We start from the raw sequence: 25,070 nt of genomic DNA, 5'->3' as shown, positions 1-25,070 counted from the left end.
TTTAGCATAAAGTAGACAAACTGTTAAAGGTTTTTTTTTTTTTTTGTGACGTCTTTCATGACAATTTCTCTCTAAAAGTTTTGTTAATGCAATGTGAAAAATAATCTGCTTTGTTGGCGTAATCACACTGCAGAAACAATTTTCAGTACAATCAGCAGGAGGCATCATCACTTTTTTTCAATGCCAGTTACTAATATTATACAAAATGTGATAATGCAAAATCTTTATGGTCAGAAAATGCATTAAATGCCTTTCTTAGAGATTTTTTGTTTTGATTCTAATTTAAATAACTAAATATTTCACAAATCAAGAAGCATTTGCTAAATCAGTCAAAAAAAAAAAAAACATTTAGTGCAAAATAAATCTAATTTTCTCATAAAACAATCAAAATAACCTAATTTCAAACTGAAAACTTGTTTTTTTTACTTTCCCTATTAGCAGATTTAGCTTGGTTTTTCCCTCAAAACTGCAGAAATTATTATATCAAGAAGCATTTTTGCCTTTACTCTAAATTATATCAAGAAGCATCTCAAGAATATATATATTATATTTATATAATTATGCCGTCAAACTATTGTATAAACGCAAACCAACGCCAACACATGCCTCCCACCAGTGCCAATATACAGCCATATCGCACTGCTACTCATGTGATATTGCGTTTATACAACAGTTTGACGGCATAATTGTGTATATAAAAACTAAATCAAACATGGAGTCTCAAAAACCCTTTTGTATGAGGAACTACTTTCTTCCGCGTTGGATTCAAACCATAAGCTGACAGGTAAACAGCTGAGCATCTTTTAAACTGTAGATCTGTAGTGTCTGCTTTCTGCTGGCTGTATGTGGGCGGAGTAATACACAAAGGGTTAAGAGGCTGTACGGATGCTGATATTACTTATATCACGGCTACTAGCCAATCAGTTTCGAGAACCAGACAGAACTGTTGTATGTATATATGTATATATATATATATATACATATACATATACATATATATACATATATATATATATACATATACATTATATATATATATATACATATACATATACATATACATATATATATACATATTGATTAGCCTGTCTAGAAAATGTTTCGTGATATAATTTTTAGATAGTAGAACTAGAAAGACAATAAAAACCGTGAGAAAGCATTGTGGTGTGTGCTTAATTTGTGAACAAGATCTGTTGTGGCAGTTTCCACAAGATTCCCCATGAGGATTATAATATCATCAAAAATCAATACTGAACTTAAAGCCATCAATAATCAGTGCATGAAAGAGCTTAAATAAAGACCCGTAAACAGAACAGACAAACTGCAAAGCAGGAGAATCTGCAGATGTATGTCTGACCGGTTTTAAAGCGTCTTTTTCTGATGAACGACAACACAAGGAGAGCTCCAGGGAAAATGACAGCGTAATGATCAGCAGCACATGATTAAAAACAAGACCAGTGCAACTGTTGTAAGCAATTGTTTCATGAAAATCACTTTCTCCACAAATTTCATTATCCGAATGCAAGAAAAAGGAAACTACAAGATGAAAAGTGAGCAGGCAATATTTAATGCCTACAGAACTTGTATAATCACTGGAGCCATGATGAGAACTAGAAACAGACGATAGTAAATAAGGTTTTCATATTTGCTGCTTCATATTTTTCCTTCAACAACTCAATTTATTTATAAAGCACTTTCAACACCAGCAGGTTCCTTCATTTTCCTGTATCAGCCACAAGAAGCTATTTTTAATGCTTAGTTACTTTCCACCCAGCATGCATTGCTGCAAATCACACTATCCGGCTAAAAAGTGTTTAATTACAATCAGCAGGAATAATCTGCATGCGCATGTCTGCACACAACTCCTTAATGTTACATCACTAATGAAAATTGTACAATGCAAAAAAAAAAAAGACTAACCCTTGTGTGTTTGATTTGTGGAAAAAGTGTGGATATTTGTAGATGCAACCCACAGGGGGCGATGTGGAGCCTGTGGATCTGACTGTTATGGGGAATCAGTGTGTCAGAGCTATAAAAGAGAGCTGATGGGGGGTTAAAACACTGCGGGACGCTCTCTCTTCTACAGGATGAAGGGCAGGATGGGCGAGCGGAGCGTGGGGTAATCTCGAAACTCCTTCAGGTAACTGCGGTGCTTTCCTTTGGCCCACACTGTCATCTGAATGAAGCCCACCAGAGTGAAGAAAGCCACCGGCAAACACTGCGTCATCAGGGTGAAGCCCAGCCATGAGCCCAGCTGAAAAACAGAGTATAAAGACTGTAAATACTACACTGAAAACTGAATATTACTTATAAAATAAACTTCTAAAATCTTTATAACAATTTGCACAAGCAAAAATCAAGTAAACTTTGCTCTCATATTATGTACAATTGACTCATCAACATTAGGTAAAATGTATTTAATTTTACTCATCAGAAGTCTGACTATAGTATTAGTATATTCTGATATCTTTTTCAGCACTTATATTGTGCATTTATATATACATAATGTGTGTGCTGTGTATATTTATTACATACATACACACACACAAATATATCTATATATACTCTTGTGTATTACTCCGCCCACATACAGCAACAAGCAGAGGACACTGTACAGTTTGACAATTATTGCAGCTGTTGGGCAACATAATGTACTTTTAAGGCATTTTGTTTAGTCGAGAATGTAGTTGTTTAGATTGCAACTATGCAGTTTATTTATAAGGATAGAGCCTATTCTAAAATATTTATATTTTCTGAGAGACAGCGCGTCGGCGGCCATTAGCCTGTCTTTGTCGCCATCTTGTGGATGAACATTGTTAACTGTCTTTGCTCAAAAACCGCATAATTAAGCCTCGAGTGATTGGCGTGACCCACGGCGCAAGCCTTGCGCGTTGCCATGCATTACACTTCTGCGTGATGTATGTTCCTCTGCATTAACACTTCCGAAACGCTAGTGGGCAGTGATGTGTTAATGTTCCTCTGTGTCGAGTTTCTTCGTTGGTGTTTTGTTTTTTCTGAACGCTTCCTTAAATGTACAAGTGGTTCATACTCGCTTATTTTGAGGCAGGAATCGGCGGACGTGCAACAACTTTAACCATGAGGTAAACACAAAACAAAACTGTTCACAGAACTTGACATTTGTAAACACTCGCTCCAAAGGACTCGCGCGACTCTCGGTCCTGTTTACACTCGTCAACAATACCAAGCGAACCAATCAGAGCTTGCGCTATGCATCGTTGCAACGTTTAGTTACATTTTTTGAGAGGTGCACATCAACGTCACCGACGGCCACGGCGAGGGCTATGCATCTACGCATAGGCTGCGCTGTAGCATACATGTGCGCTTGACGCAGAAGTATAAATCAGCCTTAAGAGAAAAACAGTGTAATTTCAAACTACAGTCGATCTCTCTCTCTTTTGTATGTTTAGTGCTGTATTCATGCCATAGTAATATTGTGATCTCCAGCCTCCAACAAACAAATACTGGGAAATCTCTGTAGACTGAAGGCATTACATGCAGTTCAGCCTTATAATCTTAAAATGTGATTTTTGATTAAACAAAAATACAGGCCACATCTGAACATGGAGGATGGTCTCCGAGTGGCGTTCTTTAAAATAAAATGATGAATAGACCTGGGACTATTGGTATATGTGCGCCAATGTGTAAGGTTTGAATATTTATAACCCCCTCTGAGGATATTGGGGGTCACTAGTCACTGGCATTGTAATTTTGGGGGTCGCAGGCTGAAAAGTTTGAGAGCCCCTGGTGTAAATGATGACAAAAGTTTATTTTCTGTGAATGGAAGTGTCTTTCTGACCTCATATGTGTAATTGGGGCAGGAAACCAGCAGGAAGATCCAGGTGAAGGGGTTTTTAGTCGGGTACGGGATCTTTCTAGTCTTAGAGCCTGCGGAAGAGAGAATAACCACAACAGAAGAAATAATGAAATCACGTGAATCAAGAAAACTTATAGACAGTAAAATATAAAAGTATTCAAGTCCAAGTGAAACGGAAGTTCTTGAGGCTTTTATTTCAGTATGTTGATGTACTTCCAACTAAGAGTGAATATTGAGTAGGGGGCGGGGCTTTCTTTTTGTGCATCATTCCCTGTGCAAATTAATGGTAAGAGGGGCCTGGCATATATTTCAGTGTATTAGCTTGTACAGAATAATTATGTCAAAGAATAACAAGGGGGCACTAGCAAAGTAAAACATCATTTTACAATGACATGAATTTTGGATTGATATGATTATTTTATTTGATTTATAATGAGATGCAAGTGTGATTTACCGGGTGGTCGGAGATTCCTCAAGGCGATGTGGATGGAGAAGTTTCCAATCTGACAGAACTGTGGACCAAAAGAGAGATCTCATTATTAAAATAATAAAAAAATAATCATTAAAAAATATATAAATCATGAAACATTCAAGGCGATTAAAAACTCTGATCTTGTTTTCAAAAAAATATATAAAAGTCAAACATTTAAAGATTCTCACCCAAACATTAAAATTTACTTACTATTACAAGTGATTTCAAACCTTCATGAGTTTCTTTCTTCTGTCAAACACTAAAGATATCTTGGGGAATGCTGAAAGCCGGTAACCATTGACTCCCATAGTAGGAAAAACAAATACTATGGAAGCCAATGGTTACAGGTTTTCAACATTCTTCAAAATATCTTCTTTAGCGTTCAACGGAAGAAAGAAACACAGATTTGGAACAAGTCAAGGGAAAACAAATGAAAAAAAATCCAGTTTTGGGTGAACGGCCCCTTTACAACAAGCTAAATAACCTCAAATATGTGTATTTTGCTTGTTCTGTTCATATTTTTCACACAGAAACTCACTTAAATTTGACTTTTTCCTAAGCAAATACAGCTCTAATCTGCGAACATGGACATGGAATAAATAAACACTGCAAATGGAGTGTGTGTGAAACACAACTATAAGCTGATCTTACCAGAAACACAGTGAGGGCCAGTCTGATCTGCTGCTCTCCATAGACTGAAACACAAACACCAGAGGCTGAACACACTTCAACAACACACAACCTACTCTTACTTAACACCGTCAGACTGTGTAATTCATACATGAATCCAAATATAAATGCTGTTTTAAAAGAAAGTAATGGAATATATTGGATGATATTCTGAAGAAGGTTGGAAACAGCAGCTGTTGACATCCATAGCATTTGTTTTCAATGGTTACAGTTTCCAAAATTCTTCTGAATATTTCCCCTGTTTTTAACAGGAAAAAAATAAACTTAATCTCCTCGAGGATGTGCTAATAGTCAATAAAGTAATCTGAAAATATAAAACATAAAATATAAACTATACACTGGCAAAACAACAAAAATGAATAAATAAATTAATTAAATCAATCAAAGATGCATTTGTTTGAATGTACTGTATTGGAAAAATACACTTAAATATTAAAACTAGGGCTGCACAATACATCAATAAAGTATTGTTATCGTGATAATGGTATATGCAGTATTTAGATCGCTGTGAGGTGCAATAAATAACTTTAATTATTAACTTTTATTATTAAAAACTTTTATTTTAAGCATTGAAATGAAATTTCTGGGCCAAACTTAGGATGCACAGTGCTGTTAAACGTTATTACTATATTACACTGACTACGCAAATTTGACCAATCAGATGGGGCCTTACTAACTTTATTCCCGCCTACACAGTAAGTGCTGTTCTGCTATTGGCTAGCAGGTGAACCAAAAGCTGAAAATAAACACTAATAGGCGGAGTCATGACAAGAGAAGAAAATAACAACAGCCAATCAGAGTCAGAGTATCTGCCCAAGTTTTCATTCATTCGTAGTGTCTTAATGTTTGCATGTTGACCGTTTTTTTAGATCAGAAATGAATATTAATATAGAAAGATATTTATTATTATCGGTTTCATTTAGTGAAAGGGCATCCGCTGTGTAAAACATATGCTGGAAAAGTAGGCGGTTCATTCCACTGTGGTGACCCCTGATGTATAAAGAGACTAAGCTGAAGGAAAATTAACGAATGTTTATTTTAGTATTGATCATTACATAAGCAAAGTTTCCAAATAATATTTAAAAAGGCTAATAAAAATATATTTTCTCTAGGGAAATGCTATCTTGCATATTTTCCCAGTATTGCTCAGCCTTAATTAAAGCAGTGAAATATTATTGCAATTTAAAACACACTATTTCCATTCACATGTAGTTTAAAACAACATTGATTTCTGGTGCTGAATGAATATGAGTTTGACTCACTGGGCGGTGTGTAAAGCGGGTGGTTGATATAATAGGCCATCCAAGCTGCAAAGCCCCAGTAGTATGTACAGTTCTGCAAAACACACAAGCAAATGCATATACAGTTAAAGTCAGAATTATTAGCCCCTTTCGATTTTTTTACTTCTTTTTAAAATATTTTCCAAATGATGTTTAACAAAGCAAGGAAATTTTCACAGTATGTCTGATAATATTTTTTCTTCTGGAGAAAGTCTTATTTGTTTTATTTCGGCAAGAATAAAAGCAGTTTTTAATTTTTTGTGAACCATTTTAGGGACAAAATTATTAGCCCTTTTAAGCTATATTTTTTCTTGATAATCTACAGAACAAACCACTGTTATACAATAACTTGCCTAATTCCCCTAACCTGCCTAGTTAACATAATTAACCTAGTTAAGCCTTTAAATGTCACTTTAAGCTGTATAGAAGTGTCTTGAAAAATATTTAGCAAAGTATTATTTACAGTCATCATGTTAAAGATGAAATCAATCAGTTATTAGAAATCAGTTATTTTATTATGTTTAGAAACGTGCTGAAAAAATTCTTCTCTCTGTTAAACAGAAATCGGGGAAAAAATAAACAAGCGGTCTAATAATTTAGGGGGCTAATAATTCTGACTTCAACTGTATAACATCACAAACATACAACAATACACTTCTCTAAAAACACTCTGACATAGGCAGAGCAGAAAGACAGAGCGCCAATTAAAGGCACAGTTCACCCAAAAATATTGAATCTGTCATCATTTGCTCATCCTCCACTTATTACAAAACCAGATTGAGTTTCTCTCTTCTGTTGAACACTCATGATGATAAACCAGGGTTCCTGCACGGTCTTAAAAAGTCTTAAATCTCAAAATCTAAATTTTAGGCCTTAAAGGCGCAGTTTCACAAACAGGGCTTAGATTAAGCTAGAGCTAGGCCTTAGTTAAATAAGGCTATTTTAGATGCATTTATAAAAATAGTCTTAAAATGTGTCAGTGTCATTCTCCAGGTGCACACCAGAAATATTTTTTAAGACATCTCACCACAAGTTATTTTGAGTTGAGACAGCTCAAACATGCAATTTAATCTTGACTAACCTTAAACCTTGTTTGTGAAACCGGGGGAAAAGTCTTAAATTTACTGAAATATTGTGTTGTTGGTCTTAAATCTTTTTTTAAACTGGTCTTAATTTTTTCTTTGTTCATGTATTGCTACCAAATCTGGCCAAAACCCATACAATCACCAACAAACATCTCAATAAAACTTTAAACTTTATATTTAAAAGGTCATTTTTAACTCATTTGTTTAAAATGTATTTGTATTCTCCATGTATTTACTGCTGGAGACACCAACCTGGACAGATTATTGTGCATAGATTTAGTAAAGTTTTTAAAACATTGTTCATTTTTTTTAATTAAAGAAAGTTTGTGTTGGGAAAAAGTGCACAAGTAAAGCTTACTTGTGTTTATACACTATTTAAAACATTTAGCTAAGAAATACAATCTAAAATATACATATTATTATTATTATTATTATTATTATTGTATTATTAAATTTATTACATTTTAATAAGTTGTTTTATTTGGGCAAATAAAAATCTTTTCTATCTGGGCCATTTGAAAAATTCCTTAGCCTTTAGCTCTTTGTGGGTCTAAAATTTAATTCATAATAGACTTAAAAATGTCTTTAAAAGTCTTAAATTTAACTCTGTGAACTCTGCAGAAACACTGTAAACTGAAGAATGCTGGAAAAAACAGCCTTTGACTTCCACAGTATTTTTTGTTCCTATTTGCATGTCAATAGTTGCCTTTTTCTAGCATTTTCAGTATATCTTCATTTGTGTTCAACAGAAGAAAAATACTGGTAAACTTGTGGATAAACAGTTATCAGCCACAAAGACATTGCTTTAAAGAGTGTTTCTGTAATTAGGAAGATGAAAGCATTGTGCATTTATTTTATGACTGTATTTATGACAATCTATTTTTGTGTGAAACAAAGGACCAAGCAGCTCAAAAATAAAGATTATAAATATATATATATATATATATATATATATATATATATATATATATATATATATATATATATATATATATATATATATATATATATATATATATATATATATATATATATATTTTTTTTTTTTTTTTTTACGAGTACTCGTGTTTGGTATACTGTGAACTTACTTTTATTTAAGGAAAATGTTTTATTGATGAGTACAATTGACCAGTTAAAAAACAAGCTTTACTTATTTTAAGACAGAAACTGTTTTTTTTTTATATAATTTGTTATTATTTTACAACGTTTGAAGATGGACTTGTCATGTCTCTCATTGTATTATTATACACTTTCTCTGGTATTTTTGTGTTCAACAAAAGAAAAGTAAATTATGAGGATGTTTTAATTCATTGGTAAAAGATCCTTTTACCATCTCACTAAAACAGCGACATGTCTGAATTTCATAGGTTTCTCTGACCTTAAAGATGTTGCGGAGAGGCATAGTCCCATGTGAGAAGCGATGGACGAAAAGTGTTTCCAGAAGCCTCTTCACGTAGTGAAAGGAGTGACACATACAGGCCAAACTACAGGAACAAGAACACTCAATTACCCATCAGCCCTTTGAAACCAATCACAGTCAATGTTTTCTTTTCATTGCTAAATGCCACTTTTTCCCATATGAATTGTATAGGCATGTTTTTCGCTATAAACGAATATAGAGGTCATTAACTATAAAAACAAAACTCCTTTATTCTTTTGCCATATAAAAGATAATAGTGCTTTAAAAACATCTTGTAAGTTTTGAAACTCAACACCTTGCGGTTCCTATGAAATCAGCTCATATTGAAGGCAGTCTGAATAATTGACAGCTTCTGGAATGTTCTACTCTATGATGTAATAGTTAGGATAAGCTCCGCCTCCAGGGAATATCCCACTTTTACTTCACTGCCAGTTTAGACTTGTTAATATGCAAAACTACCAGCCAATCAGAGCAGTGGGTGTTTACTTCTGAGTCTACAATTAGCCACGTCCACTCAATCATTCTGATGATAATTAAAAACGGCACAAAAAAATAGCAATTACTTCTAAATCATGAACAGTAAACATCTTGATTACACGATAACCTCAGAGAACAGTGCAAAATAAAATAAAACTGAAGCATTTCTTGACTGCTTCAATGACTTACTGTACGACCCAGTGTTTGCTGGTGGTGAAGTCGTATTTGGGTGCATAAATGAAGGGCACTCGGAAGTAAAACATCAGATATATGAGCAGAGGGCCGGCGTACTCCGTCAGAAACACCTGAGAGACAGAAAAACAGCAGAACACAAGCTTCACAACTAGAAATGTTTGACTCCTGGTTCCCTTGTACTAGAACTGATTCAAAGATTTGATTGCTCACTGCCGTTGCAATTCTTTTTTGATTCTTTCTATTCAAAACACTCCAGAAGTAAACTAGATAAAATTAACAGCTCCTGCAACTAGCATTGAATGAACCATATAAATCTGTTTGCAGAAATGTAAGCCTGTTATGTAGACTAACTATAGAAGTCGATTCTGCTTGAATGAGTCAATTCTGAGCTTTAGAATCGATTCTTTTCGATTGAATTGAATTCTTAAAGACTTTGAATAAAGGAATCGATTCTTTTTGCGATCGACACCCAGGTCTTTAACGACTCTGAATCAAAGAGTCAAATCTTTTTGTATTCGACTGCCAGGCCTTTGATGACTCTTAATCAAGGAATCAATCCTTTTTTTTTTTTTTTTTTTTTTTTTTTTTTAAATCGAACCCCAGGCCTTTAATGGGTCTGAACTAAAGAATCATTTGTTGTAATCTACTCCCAGGCCTTTAATGAATCTGAATCAAGAAATGGATTCTTTTTTTATATTTGAATCCGAGGCCTTTATTTTTCTGAAACAAAGAATCAATTCTTTTTTTGGAAATCGACTCCCAGGCCTTTAATGACTCTGAATCAAGGAATCAATACTTTTTTAATGACTCTGAATTAAGAAATTAATTTTTTTTGTAATCAACTCCCATGCTTTCAATGACCCTGAATCAAGAAACCGATTCTTTATTTTTTATAATTGACTCCCAGGCCTTTAATGACTCTAAATCAAGAAATCATAACAGTTTTAATTATTTTAAATCAAAAAAATGTATAAATTTTTTGCAATTGACTCCCAGGCCTTTAATGGTTCTGAATAAAGGAATCAATTCCTATTTGTAATTGAGTCCCAGGCTTTTAATGACTCTGAATCAAGGAATCAATTCTTTTTTGCAATCAACAACCAGGCTTTAAATGATTCTGAATTAAGGAATCAATTCTTTTTAGTGACACCGAATCAAGGAATGAATTACTTTTTATAATAGACTCCCAGGCCTTTAATGACTTTGAATCAAGGAATTCTTTGTAATCGACTCCCTGGCTTTTAAATGATTCTGAATCAAGAAATCAAATCTGTTTGTATTCGACTCCCAGACCTTTAATGACCCTAAATCAAGAAATTAATTCTTTTTTTTTGTAATCGACTCCCAAACCTTTAAAGACTCTGAATAAAGGAATCAATTATTTTGCAATCAACTACCAGGTCTATACTAACTCATAATCAAAGAATCAAATATTTTCGTATTCGACTTCCCGGCCTTTAATGACTCTGAATAGGGGAATCAATTCTTTTTTTATTGACTCTGAATCAAGGAATCAATACTTTTTTGTATTTGACTCCCAGACTTTTAATGACTCTGAATCAAGGAATCGATTCATTTTAAAGACTCTGAATCAAGGAATCGATTCTTTATGTATTCCACTCACAGGCCTTTAATGACTCTGAATCAAGGAATCGATTCATTTTAAAGACTCTGAATCAAGCAATCGATTCTTAATGTATTCGACTCACAGGCCTTTAATGACTCTGCATTAAGGAATCGATTCTCTTTTGTAATCGACTCTGCGGCCTGATCATACCCCGCTCCTGATCTGTAGTGTGCTGAGCTCCTGCGCTGTCAGGAACACCTCCACGTTTCCTGGTTATTAATATCTCCAGCTCTCACAGAGATAATGTGACAGACACTAAACGGAGCCGTTAAGAGGGACAGATTAACACACAGCCTGATAAACACACACTAAACGCACACTACTGAGGGAAGTAACGGAGGATGCTGATGATGTTTCAGTTATTGTGTGTCAGGTCATGTTTTCATTACGAGCACATATAATGATGAAGTCAGTGAATCCCCCCTCAGTGTGTACCATCTGATGAACAACTGCTCCTTATGAGGACATCTGCACTATGTGTGTGCGTATGTGTTCTCCTACTCTGTGTCAGTGTATGTGTAAGCATGTCAGAGGGAATGTGTGTGTGTGCATGTGTGTCAGTATGTGTGTGCGGTCTTTCTCTGTGCATGCACACACGTTAGTGAGAACACATGCCTGAATGTATGCATGTTCTCCCTCTCTCTTACTGTGTGTTTGGTGTGTGTATGATCTTTATCTGTGCCTGTGTGTCAGCGTGAATGTGTCCATATATAAGTGTGTGCGTGTGTGTGTGTTTTCTCTTCCTCTGTGTGTAATATCAGATCAAAATGTATTCCTTATGAGGAAATTTGCACTCTGTGTGTGTGTGAGAGAGTGTGTACGTGTTTTTGTGACATATCAGGACACAAATCTGTATAATAACGTAGGTATGACACAGGTATTACAAAAAGGAGGTGAAATATGAGGACATTGGTGACGTCCTCATTTCTCAAAATGCTTATAAATCCTACAGAATGAGTTTAATCAGTGAGTAAAGCTGCACACAGTCTCCTGTGATGGTTGGGTTTAGGGGTGGGGGCAATACAATATATGGTTTGGACAGTATAAAATGAATTGAAACCTATGTAATGTCCCCACTTTTCACAAAAACAAATGTGTGTGTGTGTGTTCTCTTTCTATTTGTGTTTGTCTGTGTGTCAGTGTATGTGTGAGCATGTCAACGAGATAATGTGTGTGTGAGTATGTGTGTGTGGTCTTTCCCTGTGAATGTGTGAGTCAGAGTGTGTGTGCATGCACATTAGTGAGAATGTGTGTATGACAATACACGTGTTCTCCCTCTCTCTTTCTGTGTGTGTGTGTGTGTGTGTGTGTGTGGCGTGTGTGTATTTTCTTATCCTCTGTGTGTAACATCAGATGAAAACCTATTCCAGATGAGGAAATCTGCACTGTGTGTGTGTGTGTTCTCTTTTTAACTGTATTTGTCCATGTGCGTGTGAGCATGTCAGAGAGAATATGTGTGTGTGTGTGTGTGTGTGTGTTCTCTTTCTATTTGTATTTGTCTGTGTGTCAGTGTATGTGTGAGCATGTCAGACAGAATGTGTGTGTGTGTGGTCTTTCTCTGTGAATGTGTGCACGCATAGGTAGAATGTGTGATTTAGACATGTTCCTCTTTCTTTCTGTGTGTGTGCGTGTGTGTGGTGTGCATGATCTCTCTATGTGTTTGTAAGTATGAGTGTGCGTGTTCTCTCTCCCTCTGTGTGTGTATGTGTGTTGTGTGTGTGTGGTATATCTCAGTGTGTCTGTATGTGGGTATGCAGTATCAGTATGTGTGTGTCATTGTCAGTGTATATCAGTGTGTGTGTGTGAGATCTATCACTCTGTGATAGATCTCAGTGTCTGTGTGTGTATGTGTGTGTGTGTTTAATTTCTCTGTGTGATATCTCTCTCTTTGTGTGCGTCTGTTCTCTGTATGTGTGTGTGTGTGTTCTCACTCTCTCTTTTCTCTGTGTGTTTTCTGTGTGTGTGTGTGTGTAATTTCTCTGTGTGTGATCTGTAAATTTGTGTCAGTGTGTGTTCTCTCTCAGTGTGTGTGTGTGTGTGTGTGTGTGTTCTCATTCTCTCTCTTTTCTCTGTGTGTGTTTTCTGTGTGTGTGTTCTCGGTCTCACCGTGACCCAGCTGATCTGCGCCCCCAGGTCTCTGAAGTAGAAGGTTGCAGTTGTTCCTACAGGCAGATGCTGCAGCACATCCTCATCCTTCAGAGATTTACCCTCTGCAACACACAAACACACACGCACATCAGCAAACCTTAACCGAACAGACACCCATGAGGATAATAATAATCCTTCATATTTACCCCTTCTTACAGGTTCAAAGTGAAAGTTCAGCCAAAACTGAAATTCTGTCAGCATTTACTCACACTCAGGTGGTCCCAAACCAGTGTGTGTGTGTGTGTGTGTGTGTGTGTGTGTGTGTGTGTGTTTACCTCTGATGAACACAAAAGAAAACTTTTTGAGAAAGTTAGAAACCTGTAACCATTGACTTCCATTGTATGTTTTTTTTTTGGAAATCAATGGCTGCTGCTATCAAACATTCTTCAAACTATTTCCTTTTGTGTGAGTCAGGTTTGAAACCACCTAAGAGTGCATAAATGGTGAGTATAACAGGACTGTGCTTATACTTTAACATCAAAATCAATATGAGACACTAGATATTCTTATATTTGTGCTTTTTAAAGCAGAAAGCTGCATCACAGTAAACCTTTCTACAAAATACATCATCATAAAAACTGCAAGAACAACAGGAATATCTTCTCAAGTTAACCGTAAACAAACTGAACTACACTCAGTTCAGACACAGAGTGGAGATTTTAAAGTGATGAGGAGGAATAATTCAACACATACTGGGATCCAAGCGGATGGACTGTCGAGCCGGATACCACTGAGGGTCTGAAACACAACAACAACACACAAATTACAGCAATCACACACACATGCACACTTTAATCACAAGTTTGGTTGTAATCACAATATTAAACTTTGACACATTCAAAATACAGTAAAAAGCAAATATTACAATTTAAAATAACAAACTTTCTATTGAAATCCACTTTTTCTTTTTTCTTTGCTTTTTTCCACAAAAGTTCATTTATTTTTTATTTATTTAGTTTATTTAAAATGTATTTATATGACCTGAAGCTGAATAATCAGCATAATTTCTACAGTTTTCAGCATCACTTGATTAATAATTAACAAAATAATTTGAATTAAGCAACATTTTTAATTATTATTATTATTATTATTATCATCATCATTATTATTATTAATGTCAAAAAAACGATATGCTGCTTTATATTATATTTCTAAAGCATTTAAATAATTTCCAGAATTAAATAAGCATTTAAAAATGATAACTTATTTGAAATAATATATCAAATTAATATAACTGAACCATATATAATATATAACTTAATATTTAGCAATATTATAAACGTTTAATGGTTTCTCTAATTAAAATAGTAGTGATTTCTTTCAAATAATCACATTTTATGAGCATTAAATAACATGATAATAATCTAAATGGACTTAAATACCAATAATTTGACTTAAATAACAGCAAAGAAAAAAGCAGAGACTTATTTTGATTCTTCTTATTATAACTGGACAAAACTCCACTGTTAAACTTATACTTTATACTTAAACCAAACTAACTTTTCCAGTCATCTCAATTTACATCAATCAAACTGACTAATATATTAAGTTAAACCTTGTATAATCTTTAGGTTTTGCACCAAACTTAATGAAACTTGATTAAATTATGAACAAAAGTTACAGTGTAGACAGAAACATTATTACATGTCATCTAAATGTATGCACAGTGGAGTATTTTCCTATTTGTGTATGCATATATGCAATTTCAGATCTCTTATGCATGTACATATGCATTATTATATAATCACTACATTGTTCAGAGTTTATGTAACGAGCAGTGCTTTGCCAATATTTGACAAGAAATGAATCGGATGCATTGAATGGCTGTTTCCACTCACGGCTCTTGTGGAACATGGATTTGATTTCTCCGATTGTTGCATTGGGCTCGACCTGCCGATCAAACAAGCAAACAGCAGTTTAGACTTTCAGGGTCTGAAATAAGTGTTAAATTTAGCCACAATCCCCCGGCGGAGCGGCTTTAGTACAGCAGCTGCTCTCCGAGACACAAAACACCAAACAAACACAAACAGACTGAATCAAAGACCGTACTCTGAGTTCAACAAACAAACAGCTCTTCGGTAAAGTCTAGAAGGGATACAGCCGCAGATATACAATATCAATAGCAATGTAGCATATTCTTTTTGACACGGTGCAACAATAACTCATATTACATTACTGTGAGGGTTTGGTTTGGGGTTTTTAAACATTAATATAATACAATTAACAAGCAATTTATTAAATAATATAAATAAATGGTTAACTTTTGGCTGTATCCCCTCTAGCAACAACACAGATTTTCAGTTCTGATCTACACAAATTCCTCCCAGAAATGTTTTTCTCTAATGCATTTTTGCTTCAGTTTAGTAAAACATATTTTCTGAATATAGGGTCAAGTGATTAGATTATAAACTAGGTTTTTTTAGTTATTAAGTAAACATTATGCTTTTGAAGACCCACAATATCCGATTTCATCCGATTCAGAAATTACAATGGGCTATATATGCACAGGTAGTGCTTTTCAGCCACTGATACAACTTCCGGTGAAAGCTTGATGCGACTATTTCAATTTCATGCGGTTCCTTTTACAGCACTGATGCTGTAATGTTATTAAAATACATTCAATTAAATAGACTCAAGCATTCATTTATTTGTTTAAGCGTAAAGGAGATGAAAGTCTGTGAAACTGCTAGTGCCGTCCGGACCAGCAGACGAGCGAAGAAACTCGGATAAAATAAAATGTCTATATAAAATAAAATATTTTATTTTATTAAAGTTGCAGTACTAAAATAACTTAATGCAAAATCAAATTAAATAATTAAAGCTGCAAGCAATTTACCATAACTAAGGTAAATTTTTGTCACTTCTGGTGTGTGCAAAGTTTTGCGAGTTGTCGGCATGTTTTCCCTCAAAACCGTGATTGATTCCAGAAAAGAAGAATAATAAGAAGAAACGGAGCAATTCCATTAGGGTCTATAAAATAAAATAAAATAAAATTTTATAAAATAAAATGTCATATGATAAAACACAGACTTCAAACTGGATTCCTGAAGGGCCGCAGCTCTGCACAGTTTTGCTCCAGCCCTAATCAAACACAGCTGATGCAAACAATCAAGGTGTTCAGAAGAGTCAAGAACACCATTCGCTGGATCAGCAGGGTTTGCTCATATTTTATCATACACACACACACACACACACACACACACACACACACACACACACACACACACACACACACACACACACACACACACACAAACACACACACACACACACACACACACACACACACACACACACACATATACGCACACACACATATACGCACACACACACACACATACATACATATACATACACACACACACACACACACACACACACATATATATACATATACGCACACACACACACACACACACACACACACACACACACACACACACACACACACACACACACACACACACACACACATATATATATATATATATATATATATAGTCAAACAGTATTCAAGTACAGTAAGCGAATAATTAGAATAAATTCAACAACATTCATCGCGATTATAGTTACAAATTGTACAACTTCGTAAGCCTGAATGCTTTTAACATCATTCAGTCGCAGGCTTCAAATTCACATCCAAATTATAAACTATAATACAGATTCATAATTTCATCTCCTGTGATGTGACTACTGTGAATGATCACATTGCAATATCAATGCTGAAGAAATATATTGTGCAACCATAGTTCAACACTTTAGTAAACACTTGTTGCTTTTTTAAATGGTTTAATAAATAAACGTTGACTTGACACTCACTTTTTTTATTAATATTATTATTACTTAATTTAATTTTTTTTTTAAAGTTACCTATTTTCATTCAGGTCTGTAAAAGAGAACAGGAAAACCCCTGCATTATGAGTCTCCTGTTGAAGAAAATGACTGTAATTCTGTTTCACACAGTGTTCATTCGTTTATTCTCCTTCGGCTTAGTCCCTTTATTCGTCAGGGGTCGCCACATTGGAATGAACCGCCAACTTATCCAGCATATGTTTTACGCAACAGATGTCCTTCTAGCTGCAACCCAGTACTGAGAAGCACCCATACATTCATTCACACACACACACTCTTGCACTACGGCCAATTTAGTTTACCCAATTCCTCTATAGTGCATGTGTTTGGACTGTGGAGGAAAGCGGAGCACCTGGTGGAAACCCACGCTAAAACGGGGAGAACATGCAAACTCCACACAGAAACGACAACTGACCCAGCTGGGACTCAAACCAGCAACCTTTTCGCTGTAAGGCAACAGTGCTAATTACTGCGCCATCATGTCGCCCATTTTACAGTGTTGACCTAAAACAACACAAGACTGATTTCTTACAAGAAGCACTAAGAACGCCTCTAGGAAAAACAGATTTCAGTACCTGCACCTTTAAAAGCTCCTCCAGTACTGCCATTCTACATGGGAAAAATCCATTAATTCTACACAAATCTGCCTTGTCTGAATCTCTCCCTCTTCAGATGACATCATCATGACATCACAAGTGTTGCCCTGTGACATCACCAGGAAGCAGTGGTTAATCCGCGGACACACAAGTGCAATCCTCGATAATCCTGTGCTGTTGCTCCTGACATTCTAGAGGCCTCGTCATTACAGGCGAGGAGTAAAGCGAGACCACCTCACTCACACACACGCACGTCACGTACTATAGATAGAACCACTCCACGAAATGAGAACTGTACATTTTGCCAAGGGAAAACCTTGTGTCCTCCTATGAAAATCCTCAAGAGTGGAAAAAATTATAATAATAAGTGAATTAACTAATGTTAATGGTTAAAAAGACTAGTCTATAAACAGGTAACTCATGCATATTATTAATATTTTATTCAGATTTAAAAAGAAAACACATAATAGATGATAACTCATTCTGAGATATGATAACATTTGTATTTGTTATCTTTTTGGCATTACAGATTCTGCAGCTATATCTGAGGCTAAAGCCAGATTTATAGTTATTTAGTAATAATACTAAATCAAATGTGGAAAATGTTTAAAAAGGATAATATTTCACTTAGCTCCGAGACTAAATATATATTTTTTATTTTATTAAAGTTGCAGTACTAAAATAACTAAATGCAAAATCAAATTTAATAATTAAAGCTGCAAGCAGCGATGATAGGGACCTCACACCCGGGTTTACTGCCGCCCAGTGGCCTCAGGATGACAGAGAACAGCGAACAACATTAATTTAAGCCGATATATACAAATAACCTGAGAAAATCACAGCTTTATGACAAACTTCCTCCTGTCAGCAGGTGGCGCTATAACTGTGACTCAAGATTGGCATGTAGATGGCATCAGCAGAGGAATCTTAACCATGTGAATTTTCAGGCACATCGGACATTGTTTGGCTGAGTTATAATAACTTCCTGTTTTATGGCGAATCGTTGAAGTTTGCAAGCTGCCATGGACATGCCCTTCAACAAAAACTCTAGATCTTTGCAATCTAACAGTGCCAAGGCCTTTAGATAACAAACCCCAATTTTGGTGTTGATCCGATAAAATCCCTAGGAGGAGTTCGTTAAAATACAACGCCTTAAAATGGCAAAAACGTTACTTTTTCGCAGCAGAAACTTAAAAATATCCAACTTCCTGTTGGGTTTGAGATTCCGCTCCAGGAGACTTTTTTGTAAGTTTTGGTGTGTTTGAGGTGTGTGCCAAATTTCGTATGCGTGCATGATTCGTAGATCGGGGGCCAGTCCGTCAAAAGTGTTTAGGTGGTGCTGACATTTTGCCATGCCCATTTCCGAAACCCATAACAATCGTAAATTTTTGTCACTTCTGGTGTGTGCAAAGTTTTGTGAGTTGTCGGCATGCTTAGCCCCTCAAAACCGTGATTGATTCCGGAGAAGAATAATAATAAGAAGAAACAGAGCAATTCCAATAGGGACTACACACCGTTTCAGTGCTCGGTTCCTAAATATGGATTGGGAGTTGATAAAACTGACAAAAACATAACAAAATTACAAAAAAACAAAAACAAAAAAAACCCATTTATAATAAAAACTGAAATATAAAACATTTAACCAATGCAAAATAAGGCATTGAATCAGCAGTTCATCCAAAAATAAAAAAATATATATATCGGCATTCCCCTTACCCATTTTATTTTTATTCAAATCTATTTAATTTGTCTTCTGTAAAACATAAAAAAAAAGATCATTTGAGGAATGTTGTAAAATTTTAGCCATTGAATTATGGAATATTATGGAAGACAATGACTAAAGATTCCTCAAAATATTTTCTTTTGTGTTTCCAACATTGTTCACAGTATCTTTCGTGGTTTGAAAACCACTTGAGTGAGTAAATAGCTTTTTAATGACTGGATGAACGCTCGCATAACCGCAAGTATAATAACAATACTAAACAAACACTGCTGCAAATGAAGAGGAATACAAATAAAATGTTCAGAAATCCTGCAATCTGTGTGCAAATAAATATTTCCATGTAGAAAATCATACATAATATTGAAATACACTTATAAATAACACATAACCCTTAAATATAAAAAATAACAACACTTTAGTTTAGGTCTTTAGTTTAGTACTGGCTTATTAGCTGCTTATTATTAGGATATTGACGGTTTAGTAGTAAAGTATGATCTTATTCTGCATCCCTAATTCTACACTGGGAAAAAATATCCATAAATTAGCACTTTTCCATATTTTGTGATTAATTATTTTATTTTTCCCAGTTTATTTATGTTTTTAAATTGCATTTTGGGAGCTTGATCTTTCTTACAACAACTTTTCCTCTTCAAAAGATGTAAAAAAGTGAATTTTATGAACATTTTAATAGTTTAAAATGATATATTGTTTGTGTTGGTGTTGTATTTTACACTACAAAACACCTTGTAATAAACTGCCAATACAATTTCTGTCATTTCACAGACTTTATATATTATTTCTTACATGTTACATTATTTAAAATGGCTAAAAATGTCAATAAAAGTCACATCATTAAACTGCAGAGTTGACTTTTCAACATCAAGAGTCAACAGAGCACAAATCAACATCCCATAATACGATTCACAACCATAAATGAACAGAAAACAATATAAACATGACAAAAAAAATCATTAACAGATTTTTACAGTGTACCAAAAACTTCTACCTTACTAACTATTAATAACCAGCTAATTAGGCTAGTAGTGTTAATTAACACCATGAATTGTGACTTAGAATGAAGTGTTACCCAAAATATTAATGTAAAAGTGTCCTACCTTATCCAGAAAGCAGAGCTTGTCCTTCGTCTTGGCGTCCAGAATCTCCACCTCAAAAAACACCACAGCTTTTTTAGTCTTTTTAGCAGGTTTGCGTTTTGCAGGAGTCGGGGGCCCGGGGACCCCTGGCCCGGCTCCATTCTGAGCCTTTTTGGGCTGCGTGGCCTCTAAAGCCAACGTGTCCATAATGTCTGTTTTATTTGTCCACTTTCTGAGTTCTGAGTCTCTCTTTCCCCTCCAAACACCAGAGCTGTACTGTCAGCTGTGGAAATAAATCTCTCTCTCTCTCCTATTGAACTCCACCCTCCCCTTTCTCTGTGTTGTCGCTGTTGTTCATCTAAAACAGTTGGCCCCCGACTCCTTATAAACACATGCAACACTAACAAGTAAACAAAATTAGTATCTATTTCACTCGCATGCACTTTTTTCTGTTTTTTCCCCACTTTTTAATCTGAAGCTACTGTGGAAACGTGACTCTCCCCAGTCGTCCCAGTATGTGCTAATTATAACTGGCCTTATGGATGCACACATACCACCGTAACAGAGCCCAGTCATCACTCATTTACAGACCATACAGATATTCACACGAACACCCGAACAATTACATAAAGAGCAGTTTTGCAAACTTCTATCATTAGATTTGCACACCTGTTTTAGGGTGTATGTGCCAATATAGAGGAATTATGTATTGATTAGGTTATTTTCAGTCAAAAAAATTTATAAACATAAAATATAAACATTCTAGCTCTATGAAAAAAATTAAGACACATTGAAAACGCTAATTTTCTCTGGATTTATGAGTAAATTTATTTGAGTAAAGTAGTAATAGTTGCATTTCTTTAAAAATTAAAATCAAATATCATGATTTAGAGCAGTTTGTTCTTCTCAGAAAATTATTATACTTATAAATAACAATTATAAATTGTTATCAAAATTACTATTTTAAAAAACTTACAATTTTTTAAATGTCTTAATTTTACTATATATTCCTCATTATATATAATCAGAATAAATAAATATCGCCATACACACCCACTTGTACAGCTTCATTTTACAGTTATAACAATCAACTTTTCCGTTGGTTTGTGTTTGGCGCGCGCTGTTCAGACTCGGGGACGCGCTGATTTAGGGGAGGGGAGAGATTATTAATAACTTAGAAAGGCATGAACAGATGACAGGAGGAAAATACACACTGTCATCGAGGGAAACCCCGGCAGAAAGAGAACTGCGCAGAATAAAACCAACATAAATTTAAAGCTAACTTTGAGGAGAGCAGAAAACTACAAGATGGAGACCGCAGGCGCGCCATTCACCTGCTAATGTTTCTGAAGAGCTGAGAAGCCCTAAGCTAACTATGTCAACTTACATTTGAAGAAAAAAAGTGAGTACTAACAACACAACTAATATTAATTGATCACTTATCATTAATACTTCAACTTTAACGTGTTTATTTTATTATTCTTCGATTTATTTACACTAATATGTGCGATTATGTTACCTGAGGTAACTTTTAAGCCGTTTGGCGCCCTCTGGTGCACGTCACGAAGCATCGCTTATGTCACTTATATCAACAAGACTTTGACCGAATGTGTCCAGCGTGTTCACTTTATCCTGACATGTTTTTTCAGCATGGAAACCATCTTCACAAACTGTATCTTCAGTAGTTTCATGTTTTATTAGGAATAAGAGTAAATCAACACTGAAACATCAACCTACTTCCGGGTTTATGGAAAGCATAGCTGACACAAGTATGTGCGATGCATTGATTGTCAACACTCACTATCATAATACACTATATACCTGTTTTGTAAGCAGAATTATCAACTTTATTGTGCGTTATTTAGCATGTGAATGGAAGTGGGCGTTGGAACAAACCGGTTAGTCAAGTGCACACGAGGTTCACAGTCAAATCCCATCCTACAGCACTTGTCTATTGATGTGTTATCATTATTATAGGACATTTCTGGTAACATTAAACATATCTTATGTTGTAAGTAATACTCATATTACACCCACTGTGCTGTAATATGGGACAGAGGTTGTTTCAGGGTGCTGATATGCGCCATTACTACCTGGATTTAAACCAAAGCTGACTGAAATTTAATCCTGCAGGTTCAGTATGTGAAATTACTTTAAATCTTGTGTGTTTTGTCCGATACATAGATATAAACACCGAGCAATCCTTTGCGATTAGGCCGAGCTGCTTGTCACATTAGCATGTTAATCTGCAGCTTCAGTGTCTATAACGCGTGCACTTCATTTATATTTCAGCATTTCCACATCCCAAGAGCATCAGAATACTGTGGTAAAGTGCCTATACAATTTAGAGTACTCTAAAAATATCAGTATAATATCTTACCTCGTAATGCTTCATCTTTGCAGTTTGAATAGCTTATCCTATCAAGGTGAAAGACAAGCGCGAAGTCCAATCACGAAGAACGGAAGATGCCAAGCATCCAATGGGCTGAAGGTGGTGAGAAATGCGGAGCCGTGCGCTCGACCTCGTCATTGGCCAAACCCAACAGATACGCCTTTTTGACCTACTAACCAATCGCTATCAGACTAGACACAATGAGCGTTAAACAAATATGACGAGCGCCGCCTGGTGGTGATGGGAAGCCAAAACATGCGCCTGAAAACACTCGATTGTTCTGAAAAATGCTTGTGTGGTGGAATGACAGAAGTAGTTTTAGGACAGTCGTCCTTTTGTTGTACGACAGATACTGAGAATGCACAAATGCAAGCTTATTTTAATACTTTTAATATTTAATGCATCTTACACATATGTAGTTTTGTTTTAGTCTTTGTAAAGATATGTTAAAGTGAAAACTGTGACTAAATTCAGATCCACAATAGCACTCAGTAAGTATTAACAGTATATAACATTTAACAGTACAAATGCCAGGGGTATGTACGAATAAAATACAAATATACAGAATGTACATATGATATAATCAAATAAATACATTATAGAGTTTAACAATTTTTAAAGCGTGCCAGACTTTTTTGTTTAGAGTCTCTGATACTACTAATATTCAAGCATATTTCAGTCATCAATACCGTAAAATTTGGTTTATTATTAGCAGTGGTGTAAAGTAACAAATTTCAAATACTCAAATGACTGTAATTGAGTAGATTTCCGCAGGAATTGTAATTTACTAAGTTGTTTTAAAAATATATACTTTCACTGTCTCTTGAGTACATTTTAGTGCTGTATTGGTACTTTTACTCCTACTATTTTCCTTCAAATTGCATCACTCCTTTATTTTTTCTTGTCTATGGGGATTGGGTGAGAAAAAAAATCAGTTCTGCGATTTCTGTCCAATCAAATTGCACATAGAAACTAAATCACATTCTTTTAAACAACCTCTTGACATGGGCTCTTTAAAGGCAGCAAACCATTTTAAATCATTGAAAATGTTCAGAAAGATGTACAAAATATTTATATGCAATGACCCAGGGGCTGTTTAGACTGCCCAAAGGCCCTTAAACAATGAATAAATGCACTACAGAATGTTACGTTTTCACTCACGCACAAATTGCATGGAAACGCATCAGGTTTTTACAGTGTAGTACTCACTACTCCTGAGTATTTTTCTAAGGTCTACTTTTTACTCATAGTTTGAGTAATATTTACAGCAGATACATTTACTCTACTTGCACTACATTTTTGGCCAAGTAATGGTACCTTTACCTGAGTTTGATTTTTCAGTACTTTTTCCACCACTGCTTATTAGTACATTTACATTTATGAATGAAAATTTTGTTAACAACATAAGCAAATGATTTAAATAAAACCAATTTTCTTCTTGACTAGGGTAGACAGTAAAGCCCAAAAGTACATTTTCCCACAACAATAAGAGAGGTTTAGAAAACAAAAATTTGTTATTGTGTTTATATATATATATATATATATATATATATATATATCAAAAGTACTCAGCATGAATATTTTTATCCTTTTATCAGTGAATATAAGCAATAATAATAATAATAATAAAATTTGGTGCATATAAACCAAACAGATTTATTAAACGGATATATTTATTTAAATAATATTTTAGCCACCAAACATATTTAGAAATTAAAAACAATACTATTAAATTCAAGCAAAATATTACAAAAAAAAAAACAAACTACAACCTACAAAATTTCAACCAAATTTTTTTTTTTTTTTTTTTTTTTGCTTCCCTTCTTATTAAAATTTGTATTTAATATTTTTCTATAACATGTTAATATGGGTGAACTAGTTTTTGGTCCGTTACCGGAAGTTATTTTGTTAGATTAGGTCCAGATTTGACTTCAGTACTGACTAAACTAATGTATATGCACAAATATAATATTGTAAACTTATTAAAATATTAAAAAAACATGAATTTAAAAATTAATTTAAAAGATAGATTTGTTAAGGGTTGTACTAATATATGCTGAGCACTGTATGAACACACACACACACACACACACACTCACACACACACACACACACACACACACACACACACACACACACACACACACACACACACACACACAATCCATTTAATATAATAATAAT

The 25,070-nt window shown here is 34.8% G+C and overlaps 1 protein-coding gene and 1 long non-coding RNA gene across 8 annotated transcripts in view; one reads left to right on the top strand and one right to left on the bottom strand.

Moving 5' to 3' along the window:
- Positions 1–1,546: 1,546 nt before the first annotated feature.
- tecrb (trans-2,3-enoyl-CoA reductase b) lies at positions 1,547–22,949 on the bottom strand. Of its 2 annotated transcripts, NM_201299.1 has the most exon segments (12): positions 1,659–2,254; positions 3,818–3,906; positions 4,290–4,347; positions 4,959–5,002; positions 6,260–6,332; positions 8,741–8,846; positions 9,449–9,564; positions 13,188–13,291; positions 13,923–13,967; positions 15,068–15,119; positions 20,516–20,566; positions 22,875–22,949. In NM_201299.1, coding segments are annotated over 12 exon segments (927 nt in total). In that variant the 5' UTR covers positions 22,890–22,949; the 3' UTR covers positions 1,659–2,080.
- Positions 21,600–25,070, top strand: part of LOC147847045 (uncharacterized) — a 60,217-nt gene continuing 56,746 nt past the window's right edge. For 2 of the 6 annotated variants that reach the window (XR_015477268.1, XR_015477270.2), the window contains exon 1: positions 21,601–21,896. This is a non-coding gene — a long non-coding RNA (uncharacterized LOC147847045). Of the gene's footprint in view, positions 21,897–25,070 lie in introns of all 6 variants that reach the window. The other 4 variants (XR_015477264.1, XR_015477269.1, XR_015477263.1 and 1 more) reach the window with 3 other exon arrangements.

This window comes from Danio rerio, chromosome 1 (genome assembly GCF_052040795.2).
Source record: "Danio rerio strain M-AB ecotype USA chromosome 1, GRCz13ab, whole genome shotgun sequence".
Lineage (NCBI taxonomy): Eukaryota > Metazoa > Chordata > Actinopteri > Cypriniformes > Danionidae > Danio > Danio rerio.
This window is presented reverse-complemented; position numbering and strand designations above follow the sequence as displayed.

Coding starts and splice junctions, on each gene's coding strand:
- tecrb (XM_087235226.1), bottom strand. CDS start 20,701: ATGGACACGTTGGCTTTAGAGGCCACGCAGCCCAAAAAGGCTCAGAAT. Junction 15,120..20,515: donor AGCTCTGCTTTCTGGATAAG/GTAGGACACTTT, acceptor TTTGATCGGCAG/GTCGAGCCCAATGCAACAAT. Junction 2,255..3,817: donor GCCCCAATTACACATATGAG/GTCAGAAAGACA, acceptor TCTGTTTTTCAG/CTGGGCTCATGGCTGGGCTT.